Source organism: Schistocerca nitens, chromosome 3 (assembly GCF_023898315.1).
Source record: "Schistocerca nitens isolate TAMUIC-IGC-003100 chromosome 3, iqSchNite1.1, whole genome shotgun sequence".
Classification (NCBI taxonomy): Eukaryota; Metazoa; Arthropoda; class Insecta; order Orthoptera; family Acrididae; genus Schistocerca; species Schistocerca nitens.
This window is the reverse complement of record NC_064616.1, coordinates 295,870,040-295,891,585: the sequence shown is the minus strand read 5'-3', so window position 1 is coordinate 295,891,585 and position 21,546 is coordinate 295,870,040. Positions and strand designations below refer to the sequence as shown.

Sequence of the window (21,546 nt, the reverse complement as noted above, 5' to 3'; positions counted from 1 at the left end):
CTTCCGATGTCATTCACAAGGTCATTTATGTATATTGTGAATAGCAACGGTCCTACGACACTCCCCTGCGGCACACCTGAAATCACTCTTACTTCGGAAGACTTCTCTCCATTGAGAATGACATGCTGCGTTCTGTTATCTAGGAACTCTTCAATCCAATCACACAATTGGTCTGATAGTCCATATGCTCTTACTTTGTTCATTAGACAACTGTGGGGAACTGTATCGAACGCCTTGCGGAAGTCAAGAAACACGGCATCTACCTGGGATCCCGTGTCTATTGCCCTCTGAGTCTCGTGGACGAATAGCGCGAGCTGGGTTTCACACGATCGTCTTTTTCGAAACCCATGCTGATTCCTACAGAGTAGATTTCTAGTCTCCAGAAAAGTCATTATACTCGAACATAATACGTGTTCCAAAATTCTACAAGTGATTGACGTTAGAGATATAGGTCTATAGTTCTGCACATCTGTTCGACGTCCCTTCTTGAAAACGGGGATGACCATGTTTAATACACTCATATACTTTCTCTCTCTTCATATTGTGCCTGTGACGTCGGTATTTCTACCTAAACCGTTGTTGTTGGTGTTGATGAAAAATAACACCATTACTGAATTGTTCGCAGTAACGCTTCCTTTGTTCTATCTTCCTATTCATAACGAATCCTGCCCCGTTCCACCGTTTTCTTTTGATGCAGACATTACCTTATATTCGTCTCACCAAGGGTATTAGCGAATACCAAAAGGCTTTCGGCAGTAATCTACTTAGTATTGTTTTGGTTTGTGGTTTGGCCGCGGGGGATTAGCCGAGCGGTCTAAGGCGCTGCAGTCGTGGGCTGTGCGGTTGGTCCCGGCGGAGGTTCGTATCCTCCCTCGGGCATGGTGTGTGTGTTTGTCCTTTGGATAATTTAGGTTAAGTGGTGTGTAAGCTTAGGGACTGATGACCTTAGCAGTTACGTCCCATAAGATTTCACACACATTTGATCATTTTGTTGGTTTGTGGTTTCTAGATGACGCCTATATTTTGAAATTCACCTGTGATGTCATACAACAGCAGCAGAGTAGAAGGGAGCCGAGTGACCAATGGGATCTCTCTTGTTTTTTGTGTTTATGAGACAATTAATGAAAAGAGTCAGAAACTAGAATGTAGGGGAGCATGTGGAGGAGCACTGACAATCGAACTCAGTATAGAGTTGTCGTCGTGGGAGTGTATAGCGAGATAGGACTGCGGCAATCAATGGTAGGGGCAGTAAGTGAACAGCAAAGGGGAAGAGGTCTGCAGTTCTGCCTGGAGCAGTGGAAATGCTAAGAGACGCGGCCTTCGCAGAAGGGAACTTGCTACAGTTAATTAATGAACGGGGAGAAAGGGTCATCAGAAGACCACAGGTCCCGTAGCTTTCTTTTGCTGTGTTTAGTTTCATTGAGTGACTCAAAGCGTTCAGGTGTGTTACTGGGACTTGGAAGGGGACCGCTCCTATTCATCACCGATTTCGTCCAAATCGGTAAATGCAGGGCTTGACCAGAAATGAAACTGACAGAAGTGGGAGCCCCAGCGTTTAGAAAAGTTACCATTTTCGGCTCGGATTGGGCGCAGCATGAGCCATTTGTGTTAGCGTAGATTCCAGCCAGTGATTGGCATACCGGAAACAATACAGAAAGCCCAGGATCGTGGAGTCGAGTCCCTATGCGAGTATTATTTTGTATTTTCAGTTCCTGCGAGGACTCTCCAAAGAACTTTCCTAAAGCGGACTGTAATTTAAGCGGACAGGATTTCATGTTCCGTTTGTTTCATTTTGTCCTTCGAGCAGTTGTCGGCAACTGCACGCGAACTATAGGTTCCCGGTGCTCTTCTAAACCAATGGATTAGCAGCAGCAAGCGGCCGAGACAGAAGTGGCAACAGGGAAGAAACCGATTTTGTGACTTTTACAGGTCCCTAACCAGGAACGAATTCTATAATTTCATCTGTGTTCTTTGATAGTTTAGTTTCTTGAGTTTCTGCGTGTGAATTTAATATCTAATAGCCCTGTTCTCGCGTTTTCATTTGCGTCGGAAAATAAACCGATTTTGTGACATATTACAAGTTCCTATTCAGGGGCGAATTATTTAGTCTCACTTGAGTACTTCGGGAGTTCGGTTTTTGAATCCCTGCGTATTAATCTAATTTATTAGGCACAGTCCTGGCGTTTTCACCAGAGTCTACAGTATAGTTCCGCAGCACGTGTCGATAGTCTGTTTGAGTAGTGTAGTTTTCCAGGGTCTTTAGTATGGATGGGGACTGTGATTCTTGTGTGCGGATGCGAGCCGAGTTGGTGACACTTTGCTCTCAGCTCCAGGCTGTGACGACTTCAGTTACGCAGCTTGAAGCTGTAGTGGATGGGCACCACTGTTGTGGGCCGGCTGTGGGGATGCGACGGACGTCCAGCACGAGAGAGTCCTCCGATCGGTCCTCACCGGTGTTAACGCTCGCGCTGAGGTTGACCCCTCACCTGTGGTCTAGTGGGAGGTCACCTCAGTGCGTGGAAGTCTGTGAAAGATTCCCCAGGGTGCTGCATGTATGGTTTCCAAATTTAGTCTGACAAACAGGCTGACAAACAGGTTCCGACAAACAGGTTCCGACTTACAGGTTCTGACAAACTGGTTCTGACAAACAGGACAGGTTCTGACAAACAGGTTCTGACAAACAGGTTCTAGGTACCGTATGTGGCTGACACTGTCGGTCAGCCAGATGTAGTCGCCTGTCCTGTTTCAGAGGAAACATCTCAGTCTGCAAGATCCGGGCAATCACAGAGGGTGGGATTATTGGTAGTTGGGAGCTCCAGTGTTATGAGTGTTACTGGGCACTTTAGGGACGTGGCTGCCAGGAAGGGGAAGAAAGCCAATGTTCACTTTGTGTGCATATCGGGTGGAGTCATTCCAGATGTGGAACGGGTTCTTCCAGATGCCATGAAGAGTACAGGGTGCAGCAAACTGCATGTGGTGCCTCCCGTCGGTACCAATGATGTGTGTAGCTTTGGATCGGAAGAGATTCTCTCTGGTTTCGAATGGCTAACAGAACTGGTAAAGGCTGCCAGTCTTGCATGCGAGATGAAAGCAGAGCTCACGATTTGCAGCACAGTCGACAGGACGGATTGCGGACCTCTGTACAGACGCGAGTGGAAGGTCTGAGTCAGAGACTCAGACGATTCTGCGAACGTGTAGGCTGCAAATTCCTCGACTTGCGCCATAGAGTGGTTGGGTTTCGGGTTCCGCTGAAATAGGTCAGGATCCCACTACACGCAGGAGGCGGCTACACGGGTATCAGGGGCTCGGTGGCGTGGACTGGGCGGTGTTTTAGGTTAGAGGGTCTCGGGAAAACACAGAAAGGGCTTCAGTCACAAAGGGTGCAGGCCGAACACAGGAAGAACGTAGATACAGGAACCATCGATATAAAAGTTGTAAATTGTCGTAGCTGTGTTGGAAAAGTACCAGAGCTCCAAGCGCTAATAGAAAGCACTAATGCTCAAATAGTTAAATGCACTGAAAGCTGGCTAAAGCCAGAGATAAGTTCAGCCGAAATTTTTGCGAAGAACGTAACGGTTTTCAGAAAAAATATTCTAAACATAGTTGGCGAAGGCGTGTTTGTTGCTGTTAGAAGTAGTTTAGCTTGTCGCGAAATTGAAGTAGGTAATTCCTGTGAGTTAGTATGGTCAGAGGTCATTCTTGGCAACCGGATTGGATCCTTTTACCGACCTTCCAATTCAGATGATACAGTTGCCGAAAGATTTAAAGAAAACTTGAGTTTGATTTCAAACACGTACCCGAGTCATACGATTATAGTTGGTGGTGACTTCAATTTACCCTCGATATGTTGGCGAAGATACATGTTTAGTTGTGGAGGCCCGCATCAAACATCATCCGAAATTGTGCTAAACGCATTCTCTGAAAATTATTTCCAGCAGTTAGTTCATGAGCCCACGCGAATAGTAAACGGTTGTGATAACACACTTCACCTCTTAGCAACAGCCGGCCGAAGTGGCCGTGCGGTTAAAGGCGCTGCAGTCTGGAACCGCGAGACCGCTACGGTCGCAGGTTCGAATCCTGCCTCGGGCATGGATGTTTGTGATGTCCTTAGGTTAGTTAGGTTTAACTAGTTCTAAGTTCTAGGGGACTAATGACCTCAGCAGTTGAGTCCCATAGTGCTCAGAGCCATTTGAACCATCTTAGCAACAAATAATCCTGAACTAATAACGAGCATCAAAACGGATACAGGGATTAGTGAACACTGGGTTGTCGGAGCGAGACTGAATGTTGTAACCCCCAAATTCTACAAAAATAAACGAAAAATACACCTATTCAAAAAAACAAAAATTCCCTTGACGCTTTCCTGAGGGACGCCCTCCACTCCTTCCAAATAAACAGTGTAGGTGTAGATGAGATGTGGCTTGAATTCAGTGAAACAGTATCGGCAGCAATTGAGATATTTATACCAAATAAATTAACAAACGACGGAGCTGATCCCCCTTCGTACACAAAACACGTCAGAACACGGTTGCACAAACAACGAAGAAAACATGCCAAATTTAAACGCACGCAAAATCTTCAAGATTGGCAAAGTTTTACAGAAGTTCGAAATGTGGCCCGTACTTCAGTGCGAAATGCTTTTAATAATTTCCACAACGGAACTCTGTCTCGGAATCTGGCAGAAAACCCAAACAGATTGTGGTCTTATGTGAAATATGCTAGCGGCAAGACACAATGTCTTCTCTGCGCAGTAGCAATGGAAATGTTATCGACTACCGTGCTGCCAAAACAGAGGTACTGAACACAGCCTTCCAAAGAAGACGAAGTACATATTCCAGATTTCGAGTCAAGAACAGCTGCCGGCATGAGTAACGTAGAAGTAGATATCCTCGGAGTAGTGAAGCAGCTTAAATCAATTAACAAAAGCAAGTCTTCCAGCCCAGACTGTATACCAGTTAGGTTCCTATGCTGATTCAATAGCTCCATACTTAACCACCATATACAACCGTTCGTTCGATGAAAGAGTCGTACCCAAAGACTGGAAAGTTGCACAGGTCACACCAACATTTAAGAAAGGTAATAGGAGTAAGCCACTAAATTACAGGCGCATATCATTAACGTTGATATGCAGCAGGATTTTGGAACACATGTTGTGTTCGAGCAGAGAAAAAAGATCCGCCAGCATTTTTCCTCCTGAAACTATAAAGTTGTTCCGGCACGTGATGACGACCACCTACTTCTTGTATGGTAATAAATTTTATGAAATGACGGACGGTATGGCAATGGGCTCTCCGTTGTCTGCATCACTGGCTAACTTTTTTATGGAGAATTTTGAAGAACGTGCACTAAATTCGGCTCGCCTCCGTCCATCCTTATTTTATCGTTACGTTGACGATACATTTATGATCTGGCCACACGGCGCAGAAGCTCTCAAACAATTCATGGAACACATGAACAGCATCCATTCGAACATCCAGTTCACTCTCGAGATGGAGAAGCAAATGAGACTGCCTTTCTTAGACGTTTTAGTACAACGACAGGCGGACCGGCGTCTTGGCCACTCTGTATACCGTAAGCCGACGCTTACCGATGTATACCTGAATGCACAGAGTTTCCATCATCCTGCTCAGAAGAGAGCCGTTTTGAACACGTTGGTATATAGAGCCAAAACTGTTTCTGACGAGGACCACTTAAGGTCCGAGATTAGTCACCTGAAGAACGTGTTCCGAAAGAACGGCTATGGTGCACGCGATATAAAGGCAGCGTTCTCCAAAAGAAGGAAACGTGCAAATGCTGCAGCCTCACAGGATGAAACACCGATTGCGGTTCTTCCTTTTTGTGGCGCAGTTTCCAGCAAAATAGGAAGAGTCCTGCGTAGACGTGGTAATAAGACCGATTTTTCGTCCTCCTAAGAAAATTAAGGAGATGATGCGCCCTGTTAAGGACAATCTCGGCCTCAGGTCCCTGGAGTTTATAATATACCCTGTGAGTGTGGAAGCAATTATATAGGTCAGACTTCGTACCGTGTCCGACCGCTGTGCAGAACACCAACGCCATATTAAAAATAGAGAGCTGGAGAAATCGGCAATTGCGGAGCACAGCCTCACGAACATAAAATATTGTTCGATGAAACCAAAATTCTGTCGCATGCCTCCACGTACTGGGATTCTGTTATTAAGGAGGCTGTTGAAATAAGAATGAGCCAAAAGAACTTCAACCGCAATAGCGGATACCATCTGAGCTGTGCGTGGAAACGAGCGCTTGATGCAGAGAAGCAGCAGAGACGTTCCTTCCAAGGTTTACGTTGAAACGGAAGCGGTGGCGCCACCGGCGCACACAGTGACACCGTCTGAGACAGCAGCACGTAATCGCCGACCAACCATAAGCCGACCAATCAGAAGCCGTCTTCGGGCTATATAGAGGCTACCATAGCAGCAGTGGAGACAGTCAGCTCCTGACGATGGAGGTAATCGTCGAAAGCTCGAGATTTTATATAGAACTGACGCGGCAAGAATACCGAGAATGTTTTATACAGTATTTAAAGAAAAACACATCTTCTGCAACTACATAAATCATTTAAAGTTTACCTGGCTGATGTGGAAAATAATTAATTTGAAGCTGTACTGTGCCTTACACCAAGTATTGTTGTTAGATTTGCTATATCCATTTATGAACGCTGCCATCTGTCAGCAATGACAACCAACAGGAGCACAAAGCAGGGGCTGGTTTTATTTCGCAATTTTGGAATTTTGCAAAATATTACTTGAAGTAAAACTCATATTCAGCAACAGTTTATTTCTAATTTGTTAATTACATTCATAAGCAAATCTTGTGTTTAACTATTTATGGGGAGTATGATCTATACTCGTTCTCATAAACAATAGCTTATGCTGTATACATTTCAACGAAATTTACATATGCGACTGGTGAGACAATCTATAAACAGTTTTGCATTGTATATAAACATAGTTATCAATATTCTTTTACGTGCCACCATTTTACGTAATTCAGGTGGAGGTTAGTGTGTGTGTTCTGCTAACATATTTTAGATGTGGAAATACTGCAAGTTACTCTCCCTACGTATGTTATGGATAAATTCTTTTGAGCATAATGCAAGACTGCGGACTGTGTGGATACTTTTACGTGCAGCCAAGATGGGTACTCTGGAGCTACTTTGTGATCCGCTGCTTCATTTTAACGGAGTGTAAAGTAGTGAGATGCAATTACTGCAAAGGGGAGGTAAGGGGAGGGGTGGACTACAAGCCATAACTGCGCTAATTCCATCATGTTTAATTAATTTTTTTTAAAATTTTCCACAAGCACAACTGTGTTAGATTCACCATTTTGACTTTTGAGTGTCTGTTTCATTTTATAAGTCCTCAGAATACTTCACTGTCATTGGTTGGAAAGGGAAAGGTGTTACAAAGCACAAGTGAGTTATGACCACCATGCTGGATATTTTTTAAAATTTCCATTACCGCAACTGGATAGGTTCCACCAATTATAAATTTGATTGGTTGGCGAGAGGAGGAGGAGGAAGGAGATGAGGCTTGGCTTTTTATATGATGATGTCACTGGTAAAGATGATGACATCACTGATAAGAGAGATGATGTCACTTATAAGGGTGGAGCTTGTGAAGCCATCTGTGTGGGGCACACGATGTGCATGTGATCATTTTCATGACCTTCAGCAGATGTATGAAGGTCAACGTTTTCTGGGTAGTATCTTGATATGTCACTCAATGACTACGAAAGCACGGCGAAAAAAGGAATTATGCAGAAAAGTATAGTGCTCATTAGACTATCACGTGAGAATCGCATGTTTTGATACCATGATCCTTGCGTGGTGTTCACGTGATCAGACTGTGGCAGGTAGATGGAGACAGTGTGCTGAAGGATCGCCAGCGCCTGAGGATGAAGACGGTCACGGGGCAGGGGGGGGGGGGGGGGGGGGAAGGGAAACAACAGGAAGTGATGCGTGAATACAGTCGTGAGTGTGTACACAGAACTAACAAAAATTAAAACCTGTTGAAATCATGTCAAAGTTGCAAGATATCACGACTATGACGAGCAAATAACAGACAAAACACTGCTAATTTCAGCGTTCGCCAGTGTTTTAACGTGATTGTAAAAGATTGTACTGTCTGTACTAGCTCTGTACATACTTGTTAGTGCTGAGAATTTAAGTGATTTATAGTAATTCGTGGGTAAAATTCTTATACAGTTGTGGTCTTCTTGCTTAACATAATCATCTTCTCACGAATACGACGTCAAAAATTTACAGTGACACACTTTCAAAATGAGAACAAAGGGATTCAGTATTCTAGAATAGACACTGCATGCCGCAGATTCTTTTAGCAAGGTCAGGGAATCGTATTTCGACAAAATAAAGCCATTGTCAAAAAATGGTTCAAATGGCTCTGAGCACTATAGGACTTAACGTCTGAGGTCATCAGTCCCCTAGAGCTTAGAACTACTTAAACCTAACTAACCTAAGGACATCACATACATCTATACCGTAGGCAGGATTCGAACCTGCGACCGTAGCGGTCACGTGGTTCCAGACTGTAGCGCCTAGAACCGCTCGGCCACAGCGGCCGGCCATTGTCCAACAAAGAATTAAATGTCTATAGTATGGATATAAACAGTAAAAAACCAGACTTAAAATTCAGTATTAGTTATTTGTCAAGTTAATCTATGTTTGTCTTTTAACGGCAGGATAAAAGCAGCAGTTTTATTTCATTAGTATTATACAGGGTCGGCAACGTGAAACAGGCCCAGAAAATATTTCATACACCCTGCGGCAGCGAATCCAACTTACAACACTGCGCCGGAAGTGGATGACTTAAGTTAGGTTGCCTATCTGAAGGTGCATGAAAAATTTTCTGGGAGAGTTTCAGGTTGCCCGTCCTGTACATCGTTTTCAGTAGCTGCAGTCAAAGTACTAACACGAACAAACTTCAGACAATTTCTACACTCGAACTGAACAACTACAGCATGTATAGAATATGTCGGAGTACTGTGGCTGACCTGCAGCCAGAGGATGATGAGGCAGGCCGGCAGAATGGTGGCGGCGCTGGCCGAGAAGACGACCGTCGCGGGGAAGCCGAGGTCATTCACGTCGCGCCACGTCGCGTCGTAGCAGAGCGTCAGCACCATCCTGCACACAGGTCACCAGTCATCGCTGCACACCATGTCGTTGTCGTTTCCACTACCTATTATAAGCTCATCTGACAAAATATAAGTAACGTCCTGTATAACAGAGGGCACTGATCGCATTGAAGCGGTGTACATGGTGGGTACAACGCAAACTCGTCATCCTGCACCACTGATCGAAGTTATGGGGGGTGAAGTGGTGAATATCTGCCACTAGCCTGTGTGGAATCAGCGCCACAAGAGAGGTCGACGTGAAGATGTGACAAAATAGCAGAATGGAGCTACCGTGCAGTCCAATCCAGGATTTTGGCCTGGAAGATCCTGAGCTCAGACATTTTGTAGGACCGCGCCCTCTCCAAGTTCTCCAGAGTAAACGAAGGTATTTCCTTAATCTACTACACGTCGTGGTAACAAAAGTCATGGGATAGCGATATGCACAGACGCAGATGGCAACAGTATCGCTTCCACAAGGCATAAGCGGAGCAGTCAATTATACTCTGGTGATTCACGTGAAAAGACTTCCGACGTGATCTTGGGCGCACGACGGGAGTTATAGTCTTTGAACAAGGAATGGTAATTGGAGCTAGACGCATGAGGCATTCCATTTCGGAGATCATTACGGAATTCAATAATCGGAAATCAATAGTGTCATGAGTGCGCTGAGAATGCCAAATTTTAGGCATTGCTTCTCATTACAGACAAAGCAGGTCCCAACGGCCTTCACTTAACGAGCGAGAGCAGCGGCGTTTGTGTAGAGTTTTCACTGCTGGTACTGCGTGAAATAACCACAAAAATCAATGTGGGGTGTGTGACAAACGTATTCGTTAGGGCAGTGAGGCGACATTTGGCGTTAATGGGCTGTGGCGGCAGACTACCGACGCGAGTGCCTTTGCTAACAACACATGGCCTGCAGCAACTTTCCTGGATTCGTGACCATATCGGTTGGACCGCAGGCGACTTGAAAACCATGGCTTGATCAGACGAGTCCAGATTTCAGTTGGTAAGAGCTGATGGTAGGGTTCGAGAGTGGTATAGATCCCCCAAAGACCCAAGTTGTCAACAAGGCACTGTGCAAGCTGGTGGTGGCTCCATAATGGAGTCGGCTTCGGTTACATGGAGTGGACTGGGTCCTCTGGTCCAACTGAACTGATCATTGACTGGAAATGGTTATGTTCGGCTACTTGGAAACTATTTACTGCCGGTTATGGACTTCATATTCCCAAACGATGTCATGTCACCGGACTACAGTTGTTTGCGATTGGTTTGAAGAACAATCTCGATAATTTGAGAGAGTGACCACCGGAATTGAATCCCATCGAATTTTTATACGTCATAATCGAGAGATCAGTTCGTACACAACACTCTGCACCGGTAACATCTTTGCAGTTGTGGATGGCTATAGAGGCAGCTTGGCTGGGGCTTCGAACTGCTTGTTGAGTCCATGCCGCATCGAGTTTCTGCACTATGCAGGGAAAAAGGAGGTCCGACTCAATATTAGGAGGTATTCCATGAAGTTTCTATTGTCAGTGTGAGACCAACCACAATAGTGAAACTTTTAGAGACTGGTAAGTGTGAATGCTATGTTGCAAAGAATCTCTCTCTCTCTCTCTCTCTCTCTCTTGTCTGTTTAGGTTAAGAAGCAACATGTGCAGTTTTTTTTTTTGGGGGGGGGGTGCAGTGCGAAAGCCCTTCCTCCCCCGTCTCCACCCCTGGATTCACCTCTGAGCTGTCGTCTTTGTAGTTGCCCATGACCACATCGTGAGTGAAGTTGCCCAATTTTTCGATGAACCAACGCTGACTCTCCAACGGGTGTACAAGGAACGGTGTACCACTCGCAGCCATGAAACATGGCGTAAGAACAGTGGCCGTAAAAGTTTCATAAACGGCAGGGACTGGAGATGAATGTCGCGCCTTTTCAGTAACAGGCAGTTTCGAAGCCGACAGGAATTTCCGCTGCCACTCAATGTCCATCACAACCAGTTTCTGAGTGAACTTTATGAAGGGAACTGAGTGCACCGAACTTTGGGCTGGTTTTCGTACCAGGACTTGCGCCCAACGATTCAGGTTAAGTTGTACATGAAACAGTATTCTTGGTGACAGAGTGTTGTCGGTTCATCTTCATATTGAATATGCTATGAATACTCCACTCTTTCAAAATGATAACAGTCCGCCCCCGGTAGCTGAGTGGTCAGCGAACGGAATGTCAATCCTAAGGGCCCGCGTTCGATTCCCGGCTGGGTCGGAGATTTTCTCCGCTCAGGAACTGGGTGTTGTGTTGTCCTGATCATCATCATTTCATCCCCATCGACGAGCAGGTTGCCGAAGTGGCGTCAACTCGAAAGACCTGCACCAGGCGAACGGTCAACCCGACGGGAGGCCCTAGCCGCACGACATTTCACTTTCAAATGATAACAGCCGTATTCCCACTACCTCAAGCGTATGTTCTTGATTCGACGAACTCTCTGGCACCCTATCACACGTCGAGAGGTCCCCTAAATTCTAGTCCCATTGAAAATGTCTGGGACTACTTGCGACAGCGGGCGAAAAGTTGCAGTCAACGTCTCCGCTCTTTGGTAACTCTGAGGGATATAACCATCATTGAGTAGCTTCAGTTGGATATGGCATACCTGAAGAAACTTTTGGACTCTCATCATCGTCGAATGTAGGCACTTATCAAGGCTAAAGGTGATGTTATACAGCATTAACGAGTGTTGCCTGTGGGTGATTAAGTATTCGCCTAGTAACCTTAACGTTACAACTTATTTGAGTTGCCTCCGGAAATTGTTTAAATTAAGGAAAGAGCAGACCCAACATTGAGTCACAGCCCATTGTGATGGTGGTATCCTTAACAGACATGCTAAAACTTTGACATGTAGAGATTTTCTGGAGCTCTTAACTACAATCGTGCAGCTACTATACTACATGAAATTCGCAGAGGATTCAGGTTATATCCAAAAAAGAGTCGCTGCAACAGTAACTGCAAAGTAAAACAACTTCGTGTAAGCGTTTACAGACTTCAGTTCAAATGGCTCTGAGCACTATGGGACTCAACATCTTAGGTCATAAGTCCCCTAGAACTTAGAACTACTTAAACCTAACTAACCTAAGGACGTCACACACACCCATGCCCGAGGCAGGATTCGAACCTGCGACCGTAGCAGCCCCGCGGTTCCGGACGGCAGCGCCAGAACCGCACGGCCACCGCGGCCGGCTACAAACTTCGGTTAATCTGTCAGTGGTGTAATGGAGCCAGGGAAGACTGCTGAAGATGAAGACTATGCTTACAACTGTGGTCAAGCCACTGGTTTAGAAATTTCTGAGAATTTTCCGATTGGTACACAACAGATATCACGGGACACAATATTCTTGTATCATCATACTTTTGACGTTCCGTGCCTACAAAAAATGTATGAACTACAGGTGATGCTAATTGTGTCCTTCAAAATCTTGCATTAGTTGAAGTGCATCACGGTATGGTAAATGTATAGCGTTCTATGGGAAGCTGACGGACGTATGAGCCAGCGTGGCTTTCCAAGATGGAATAGATGGTACGATTCAATGAAACGTCTTAATTCGAACTCAGATATGTCCATGCAGTTGAAAAGAGTGCTTTTATTTGCGGAGTTTCATAACAGACAATGAGCTTCAGTACATGAAAGAGTTTTTAATATCTTATGGAACTTCTGCTGAATCTGGATGTAATGCGAGGCGACAGAATCATAAGGGGCAGTCAACGATACATACGGAAAAAAGTAGGTAAACTGTCTATTATTTGAAAAGTAATATCCATAACAGTTAATACATTTATCCCACTGTGAGACAAGATGGTCAATGCTTTCATGGAAAAATCTTTGCGGTTGCTTACAGAATAATGACTGTACCGAGTCGTGAGTCTCTTCGCCTGAAGCAAATCGACGGCCGTAAATGTTTTCCTTCAGCGCTCCAGAAACATGGAATTCGCACGGGAAGAGATCGAGACTATATGGAGTATGTGTGAGGGCTTCCCAGTGAAATTTCTGCATCGTAGTCGAAACAACCTTGGCAACATTATCCTGCAACAGAATGATGCTGTCTGTCAGCATTATTGGGCTTTTAGACTTTATGGCGCGCTTCAGTTATTGCAAAGTACCCATGTACCGCTGTGTTTTAATTGTAGAGCCCTGTTCCAGAAAATCAATGAGCAAAATGGTTCAAATGGCTCTGAGCAATATGGGACAACTGCTGAGGTCATTAGTCCCCTAGAACTTAGAACTAGTTAAACCCAACTAACCTAAGGACATCACAAACATCCATGCCCGAGGCAGGATTCGAACCTGCGACCGTAGCGGTCTTGCGGTTCCAGACTGCAGCGCCTTTAACCGCACGGCCACTTCGGCCAGCAAATCAATGAGCATCTGGCCCTTGCAACCAAAGAAAAAGTTCCTTATGACTTTCCCGGGGCTGGCGTGCCAGTTGTTTCGACCACGCTCCAGACGTTCGGCTGGGAAGCCCGTACACATCCATCATACAGTCTCAATCTCTCCCCATGCGATTTACATGTTTTTGAACTCTGAAGGAAGACATTCGTGGCCGTTGATTTGCTTCGAGCGAAGAGATGCACTCATGGGTACAGCATGGTTTCATAAGCAATCGCAAAAATTATTCTATGAAGACACTGACCATTGCCGGCCGGTGTGGCCGAGCGGTTCTAGGCGCTTCAGTCTGGAACCGCGCGACCGCTACTGTCGCAGGTTCGAATCCTGCCTCGGGGATGGATGTGTGTGATGTCCTTAGGTCAGTTAGGTTTAAGTAGTTCTAAGTTCTAGGGGACTGATGACCTCAGATGTTAAGTCCCATAGTTTGAACCAAAAAATGTGGAGAGGGAATTGAAGTTCACAGAGAAGAATTAAAAGGTTTACTGATAATATTGTAATTCTGTCCGAGCCAATAAAGGATTTGGACATAATAAGAGGTTTACAGAATTTTTTTCCACCTGCCTCATTTTCATTTGTTACCCCAAAGGTGGGAATTTAAGGAGATGGGACCTGGATAAACTGAAAGAACCAGAGGTTGTAGAGAGTTTCAGGGAGAGCATAAGGGAACAATTGACAGAAATGGGGGAAAGAAATACAGTGGAAGAAGAATGGGTAGCTCTGAGGGATGAAGTAGTGAAGGCAGCAGAGGATCAAGTAGGTAAAAAGACGAGGGCTAATAGAAATCCTTGGGTAACAAAAGAAATATTGAATTTAATTGATGAAAGGAGAAAATATAAAAATGCAGTAAATGAAGCAGGCAAAAGGGAATACAAACGTCTCAAAAATGAGATCGACAGAAAGTGCAAAATGGCTAAGCAGGGATGGCTAGAGGACAAATGTAAGGATGTAGAGGCTTGTCTCACTAGGGGTAAGATAGATACTGCCTACAGGAAAATTAAGGAGACCTTTGGAGAGAAGAGAACCACTTGTATGAATATCAAGAGCTCAGATGGCAACCCAGTTCTAAGCAAAGAAGGGAAGGCAGAAAGGTGGAAGGAGTATATAGAGGGTTTATACAAGGGCGATGTCCTTGCGGACAGTATTATGGAAATAGAAGAGGATGTAGATGAAGATGAAATGGGAGATAAGATACTGCGTGAAGAGTTTGACAGAGCACTGAAAGACCTGAGTCGAAACAAGGCCCCGGGAGTAGACAACATACCATTAGAACTACTGATGGCCTTGGCAGAGCCAGTCATGACAAAACTCTACCATCTGGTGAGCAAGATGTATGAGACAGGCGAAATACCCACAGACTTCAAGAAGAATATAATAATTCCAATCCCAAAGAAAGCAGGTGTTGACAGATGTGAAAATTACCGAACTATCAGTTTAATAAGTCACAGCTGCAAAATACTAACGCGAATTCTTTACAGACGAATGGAAAAACTGGTAGAAGCGGACCTCGGGGAAGATCAGTTTGGATTCCGTAGAAATGTTGGAACACGTGAGGCAATACTAACCTTACGACTTATCTTAGAAGAAAGATTAAGAAAAGGCAAGCCTACGTTTCTAGCATTTGTAGACTTAGAGAAAGCTTTTGACAACGTTAACTGGAATACTCTCTTTCAAATTCTGAAGGTGGCAGGGGTAAAATACAGGGAGCGAAAGGCTATTTACAATTTGTACAGAAACCAGATGGCAGTTATAAGAGTCGAGGGGCATGAAAGGGAAGCAGTGGTTGGGAAAGGAGTGAGACAGGGTTGTAGCCTATCCCCGATGTTATTCAATCTGTATATTGAGCAAGCAGTAAAGGAAACAAAAGAAAACTTTGGAGTAGGTATTAAAATTCATGGAGAAGAAGTAAAAACTTTGAGGTTCGCCGATGACATTGTAATTCTGTCAGAGACAGCAAAGGACTTGGAAGAGCAGTTGAACGGAATGGACAGTGTCTTGAAAGGAGGATATAAGATGAACATCAACAAAAGCAAAACGAGGATAATGGAATGTAGTCAAATTAAATCGGGTGATGCTGAGGGGATTAGATTAGGAAATGAGACACTTAAAGTAGTAAAGGAGTTTTGCTATTTAGGGAGTAAAATAACTGATGATGGTCGAAGTAGAGAGGATATAAAATGTAGACTGGCAATGGCAAGGAAATCGTTTCTGAAGAAGAGAAATTTGTTAACATCGAGTATAGATTTAAGTGTCAGGAAGTCGTTTCTGAAAGTATTTGTATGGAGTGTAGCCATGTATGGAAGTGAAACATGGACGATAACCAGTTTGGACAAGAAGAGAATAGAAGCTTTCGAAATGTGGTGCTACAGAAGAATGCTGAAGATAAGGTGGGTAGATCACGTAACTAATGAGGAGGTATTGAATAGGATTGGGGAGAAGAGAAGTTTGTGGCACAACTTGACTAGAAGAAGGGATCGGTTGGTAGGACATGTTTTGAGGCATCAAGGGATCACAAATTTAGCATTGGAGGGCAGCGTGGAGGGTAAAAATCGTAGAGGGAGACCAAGAGATCAATACACTAAGCAGATTCAGAAGGATGTAGGTTGCAGTAGGTACTGGGAGATGAAGAAGCTTGCACAGGATAGAGTAGCATGGAGAGCTGCATCAAACCAGTCTCAGGACTGAAGACCACAACAACAACACCCCTTTCATATTATGGACTTTTAATACCATGTTTGCGGGCGCTATGTATAAGATTGCGAAGACTGGAGAACAGTCCCCTTAAATATTGCAACATAGCAGGTACCTATCGAGGACTGTCGAGGGACGATTTTAAGACCTTTTCACTTTTTGCACATGAGGGACGACATGTAATTACTGCAGCATTGAATGCAATGTATCCAAGGAAATATCGAAGGAATTGAGTGACGAGTCTGAAAGTGAGATTTTGAAAGAAAAGAATTATTTTTAGATTTTGTATTGGATACCAGAAACTAAAATACTTTATAACCACAACAAAAGAATTTGCCAAAAGCAAGGGCAGAAATAGCGATTTCTCGATTTCAGCAATTTTCAGAGGATTGTGACCTGCAACCCTCTTTGGCGCTGTTGACGCGTGTTTTAATATGCTACATTGACAAAACTCCCAAATTATATGTGCACTGATGAGCCAAAGCATTGTCACCACTGATCATCGCGAGACTGAATGGCACCAGCTGGCGTTGCGGGTAGAGGACGCCGTAGGAGGTATATGGGCCACAAATGAGGAAATTCGCTAACATAAACGACTCTGAAAAAGCGCAGTTTGTTATGACCTGGCGCCTGCGTTCGTTTCTTAAGTAAATGTTGCGCAGCTCCAATGTGTGTATTCACTGATCGCAGGAGACAGTTGAAAACCACTTGATGCAATGCATCCCACTAACACAGCATCGTCAAGGCAGCTGGTGGAGCTATTCGAGCATATGCACACATACAGGGTGACAATTAGTTAATTACATGAAAAAAAACATAAATTAGTTACAAACTACGGCGTGTACACACTTTATTCAACATATAAACGTCACTACAGATATTCGGATTTAGGGTATGACGTGTTAGATATGGCTGCCATTCTTGGTGATGATGTGGCGAAGACGAATAGCGAAATTTTGTATGACACGCTGGAGTGTCGGAATGTCAACGCTGTCGATGACCTAAAGCGGCTAAACAAGTCTGTGTTCACTCCATTATGTCATATGGTATCATATTTTGGCCGGCCGGAGTGGCCGAGCGGTTCTAGGCGCTACAGTCTTGAGCCGCGCGACCGCTACGGTCGCAGGTTCGAATCCTGCCTCGTGCATGGATGTGTGTGATGTCCTTAGGTTAGTTAGGTTTAAGTACACTCCTGGAAATTGAAATAAGAACACCGTGAATTCATTGTCCCAGGAAGGGGAAACTTTATTGACACATTCCTGGGGTCAGATACATCACATGATCACACTGACAGAACCACAGGCACATAGACACAGGCAACAGAGCATGCACAATGTCGGCACTAGTACAGTGTATATCCACCTTTCGCAGCAATGCAGGCTGCTATTCTCCCATGGAGACGATCGTAGAGATGCTGGATGTAGTCCTGTGGAACGGCTTGCCATGCCATTTCCACCTGGCGCCTCAGTTGGACCAGCGTTCGTGCTGGACGTGCAGACCGCGTGAGACGACGCTTCATCCAGTCCCAAACATGCTCAATGGGGGACAGATCTGGAGATCTTGCTGGCCAGGGTAGTTGACTTACACCTTCTAGAGCACGTTGGGTGGCACGGGATACTTGCGGACGTGCATTGTCCTGTTGGAACAGCAAGTTCCCTTGCCGGTCTAGGAAAGGTAGAACGATGGGTTCGATGACGGTTTGGATGTACCGTGCACTATTCAGTGTCCCCTCGACGATCACCAGTGGTGTACGGCCAGTGTAGGAGATCGCTCCCCACACCATGATGCCGGGTGTTGGCCCTGTGTGCCTCGGTCGTATGCAGTCCTGATTGTGGCGCTCACCTGCACGGCGCCAAACACGCATACGACCATCATTGGCACCAAGGCAGAAGCGACTCTCATCGCTGAAGACGACACGTCTCCATTCGTCCCTCCATTCACGCCTGTCGCGACACCACTGGAGGCGGGCTGCACCTTCCGCCGACCACTGGCGACAACATCGATGTACTCACGCCCCACGTGTTGAACAATTCGGCGGTACGTCCACCGGCCTCCCGCATGCCCACTAGACGCCCTCGCTCAAAGTCCGTCAACTGCACATACGGTTCACGTCCACGCTGTCGCGGCATGCTACCAGTGTTAAAGACTGCGATGGAGCTCCGTATGCCACGGCAAACTGGCTGACACTGACGGCGGCGGTGCACAAATGCTGCGCAGCTAGCGCCATTCGACGGCCAACACCGCGGGTCCTGGTGTGTCCGCTGTGCCGTGCGTGTGATCATTGCTTGTACAGCCCTCTCGCAGTGTCCGGAGCAAGTATGGTGGGTCTGACACACCGGTGTCAATGTGTTCTTTTTTCCATTTCCAGGAGTGTATTTCTAAGTTCTAGGGGACTGATGACCTCCGCTGTTAAGTCCCAGAGTGCTCAGAGCCATTTGAACCATTTTTGAACCATCATATTTTGGGGTAACTCCACAAACTGAGAACAAATTTTTAGAGTACAGATTCGTATAACAAGAGTAATGTGTAGTGTAAATCCAAGAACATCATGTCGAAACCTATTCAAAGAATCGGGTTCAAATGGCTCTGAGCACTATGGGACTCAACTGCTGAGGTCATTAGTCCCCTAGAACTTAGAACTAGTTAAACCTAACTAACCTAAGGACATCACAAACATCCATGCCCGAGGCAGGATTCGAACCTGCGACCGTAGCGGTCCTGCGGTTCCAGACTGCAGCGCCTTTAACCGCACGGCCACTTCGGCCAGCTCAAAGAATCGGGGATACTAACCACAGCTTCTCAGTATATTTATTCCTTAATGAAGTTTGTTGTAAATAATATATCTCTTTTTCCAACTAACTGCTTAGTACACAGTATCAATACTAGAAATAAGAACAATATACATAAAGATTTGAAATCACTTACTCTTGCCCAGAAAGGAGTCCAGTATTCAGCAACGCATATTTTGAATAAGCTACCAGCAACCATTAAGAATTTAGTTTCAGACAAGGCACATTTAAATATAATTTAAAAGAATTTTTGGTGGTCAACTCCTTCTATTCCATCCATGAATTTCTCAACAAGTGCAGTAGACCATTTTAATGAATATTTATTATACTTTAATTTTTGACAATACTTGGTTGTTACAGCCAAGTAACTACCTACTGTGTGAATGATGGATGTATGGAAAGTAGATGTAAGTCTTAAGTCTGTAAATAGTGGGAGTTTAATTTTAAATATTGTACATTATTTGACTGTTCTTAACTGAGGGTAATTGGAATGAATAATTTACTTTAATTTTTGGTTGTAATAGAAAAGGAACTAGCTACTGTGTGAATGATGGATTTAATGAAAGCAGATGTAAGAATAAAAGCTGTAAATATTAGAAGTTTAATTTTAATTCATGTACATAATTTTACTGTTTATTGACTGAGGATCATTAAAATTAATGAAGGTCAAGTGTTTCTAATTACATTTTTGTAATGTGTTTATCTGACATGTTCCACACCCAGAAGGAACCCCTCCTTTGTGGGTCTATGGAATGAATAATTAATCTAATCAAATCTAATCTGAATGGCTGTTTTCAGCTCAGCAACGGTTTTGGGGTTATTGCTGTACAACTTGTCTTTAATATAGCCCCACGAAAAGGAGTCGCATGTGTTCAGATCCGGAGAATACGGCGGCCAATCGAGGCCCATGCCAGTGGCCTGTGGGTGCCCCAGAGCCAGAATGCGGTCCCCCAGGTGCTTCTCCACGACTTTAAACACCCTCCTGCTTCGATAGGGTAGAGCTCCGCCTTGCATGTACTACATCTTCTCGAAGCAGTGTCACTTTGGATAATGGAGATGAAATCATCTCCAAAACCTTCAAGTACCGTTTGATACTCAGCGTGCCATCAAGGAATAACGCACCGATTATTCCATGAATGGACATTGCACATAACAGTCACCTGTCAGGGGTGAAGACTTCTCTATCGTGAAATGCGGATTCTCAAATGGTTCAAACGGCTCTGAGCACTATAGGACTTAACATCTGAGGTCATCAGTCCCCTAGACTTAGACCTACTTAAACTTAACTAACCTAAGGACATCCCTAGGTCCACTGCTTCCGATGTAACAGTGAAGTGGAAACGTGAAGGGACACGTACAACGCAAAAGCGTACAGGCCGACGTCGTCTGTTGACTGACAGAGATCGCCGACAGTTGAAGAGGGTCGTAACGTGTAAGAGGCAGTCATCTATACAAACCATCACACAGGAATTCCAAACTGCATCAGGATACACTGCAAGTACTATGACAGCTGGGCGGAAGATGACAAAACTTGGAGTTCATGGTAGAGCGGCTGCTCGTAAGTCTCACATCACGTCGGTAAATGCCGAACGACGCCCCGCTTGGTGTAAGGAGTGTAAACACTGGACGACTGAACGTAGGAAAAACGTTGTGTGGAATGACGAATCACGCTACACAATGTGGCGATCCGATGGCAGGGTGTAGATATGGCGAATGCCCGGTGAACGTCGTCTGCCAACAGTAAAATTCGGAGGCGGTGGTGTTATTGTGTGGTCGTGTTTTTCATGGATGGAGCTTGCATGCTTGTTGTTTTGCGTGGCACTATCACAGCACAGGCCTACATGAATGTTTTAACCACATTCTTGCTTCCCCCTGTTGAAGAGCATTTCGGGGACGGCTATTGCATCTTAATCAAGATCGAGCACCTGTTCATAATGCACAGCCTGTGACGGATTCGTTACACAGCAATAACATCCCTGTAATGGATTGGCTTGTGTAGAGTCCTGACCTGAATCCTATAGAACACCTTTCGGATGATTTAGAACGCCGAATTCGTTCCAGGGCTCACTGATCGACATCGATACCTCTCCTCAGTGCAGCACTCCGTGAAGAGTGGGCTTCCATTCCCCAAGAAACCTTCCAGCGATGACTGAACGTTTGCATGCGAGAGTGGAAGCGGTCATCAGGGCTAAGGGCTGGCCAAAACCATACTGAATTCCAACGTTACCGATGGAGGGCGCCACGAACTTCTAAGTCATTTTCAGCCAGGTGTCCGGATACTTTTGATCACATAGTGTACAACGTTACTAGATGTAACTGCCTTCAGCCGCAATGACGGCATCCAATTTTGTCGTGAAGCTATAGTACGCACTCTTCAAAACAGCGCCGTAAATATTCGGGAATGCTGCTTCGATAGCGGTGTGTAGAGATGCGACATAAGCGTGCCTCGTCCTATTGGTATCTCTTTCGTCTACGCTCCAAATCCATGCTATTTGGTG

At 45.0% G+C, this 21,546-nt stretch overlaps 1 protein-coding gene across 1 annotated transcript in view; it reads right to left on the bottom strand.

Moving 5' to 3' along the window:
• The window catches only part of LOC126249195 (organic cation transporter protein-like), a 152,648-nt gene that overhangs the window by 19,791 nt on the left and 111,311 nt on the right, over positions 1 to 21,546 (bottom strand). Inside the window, exon 5 of the mRNA XM_049950849.1 lies at positions 9,031 to 9,160. Coding sequence (XP_049806806.1) covers positions 9,031 to 9,160 — 130 coding nt within the window. The remainder of the gene's footprint in view (positions 1 to 9,030; positions 9,161 to 21,546) is intronic.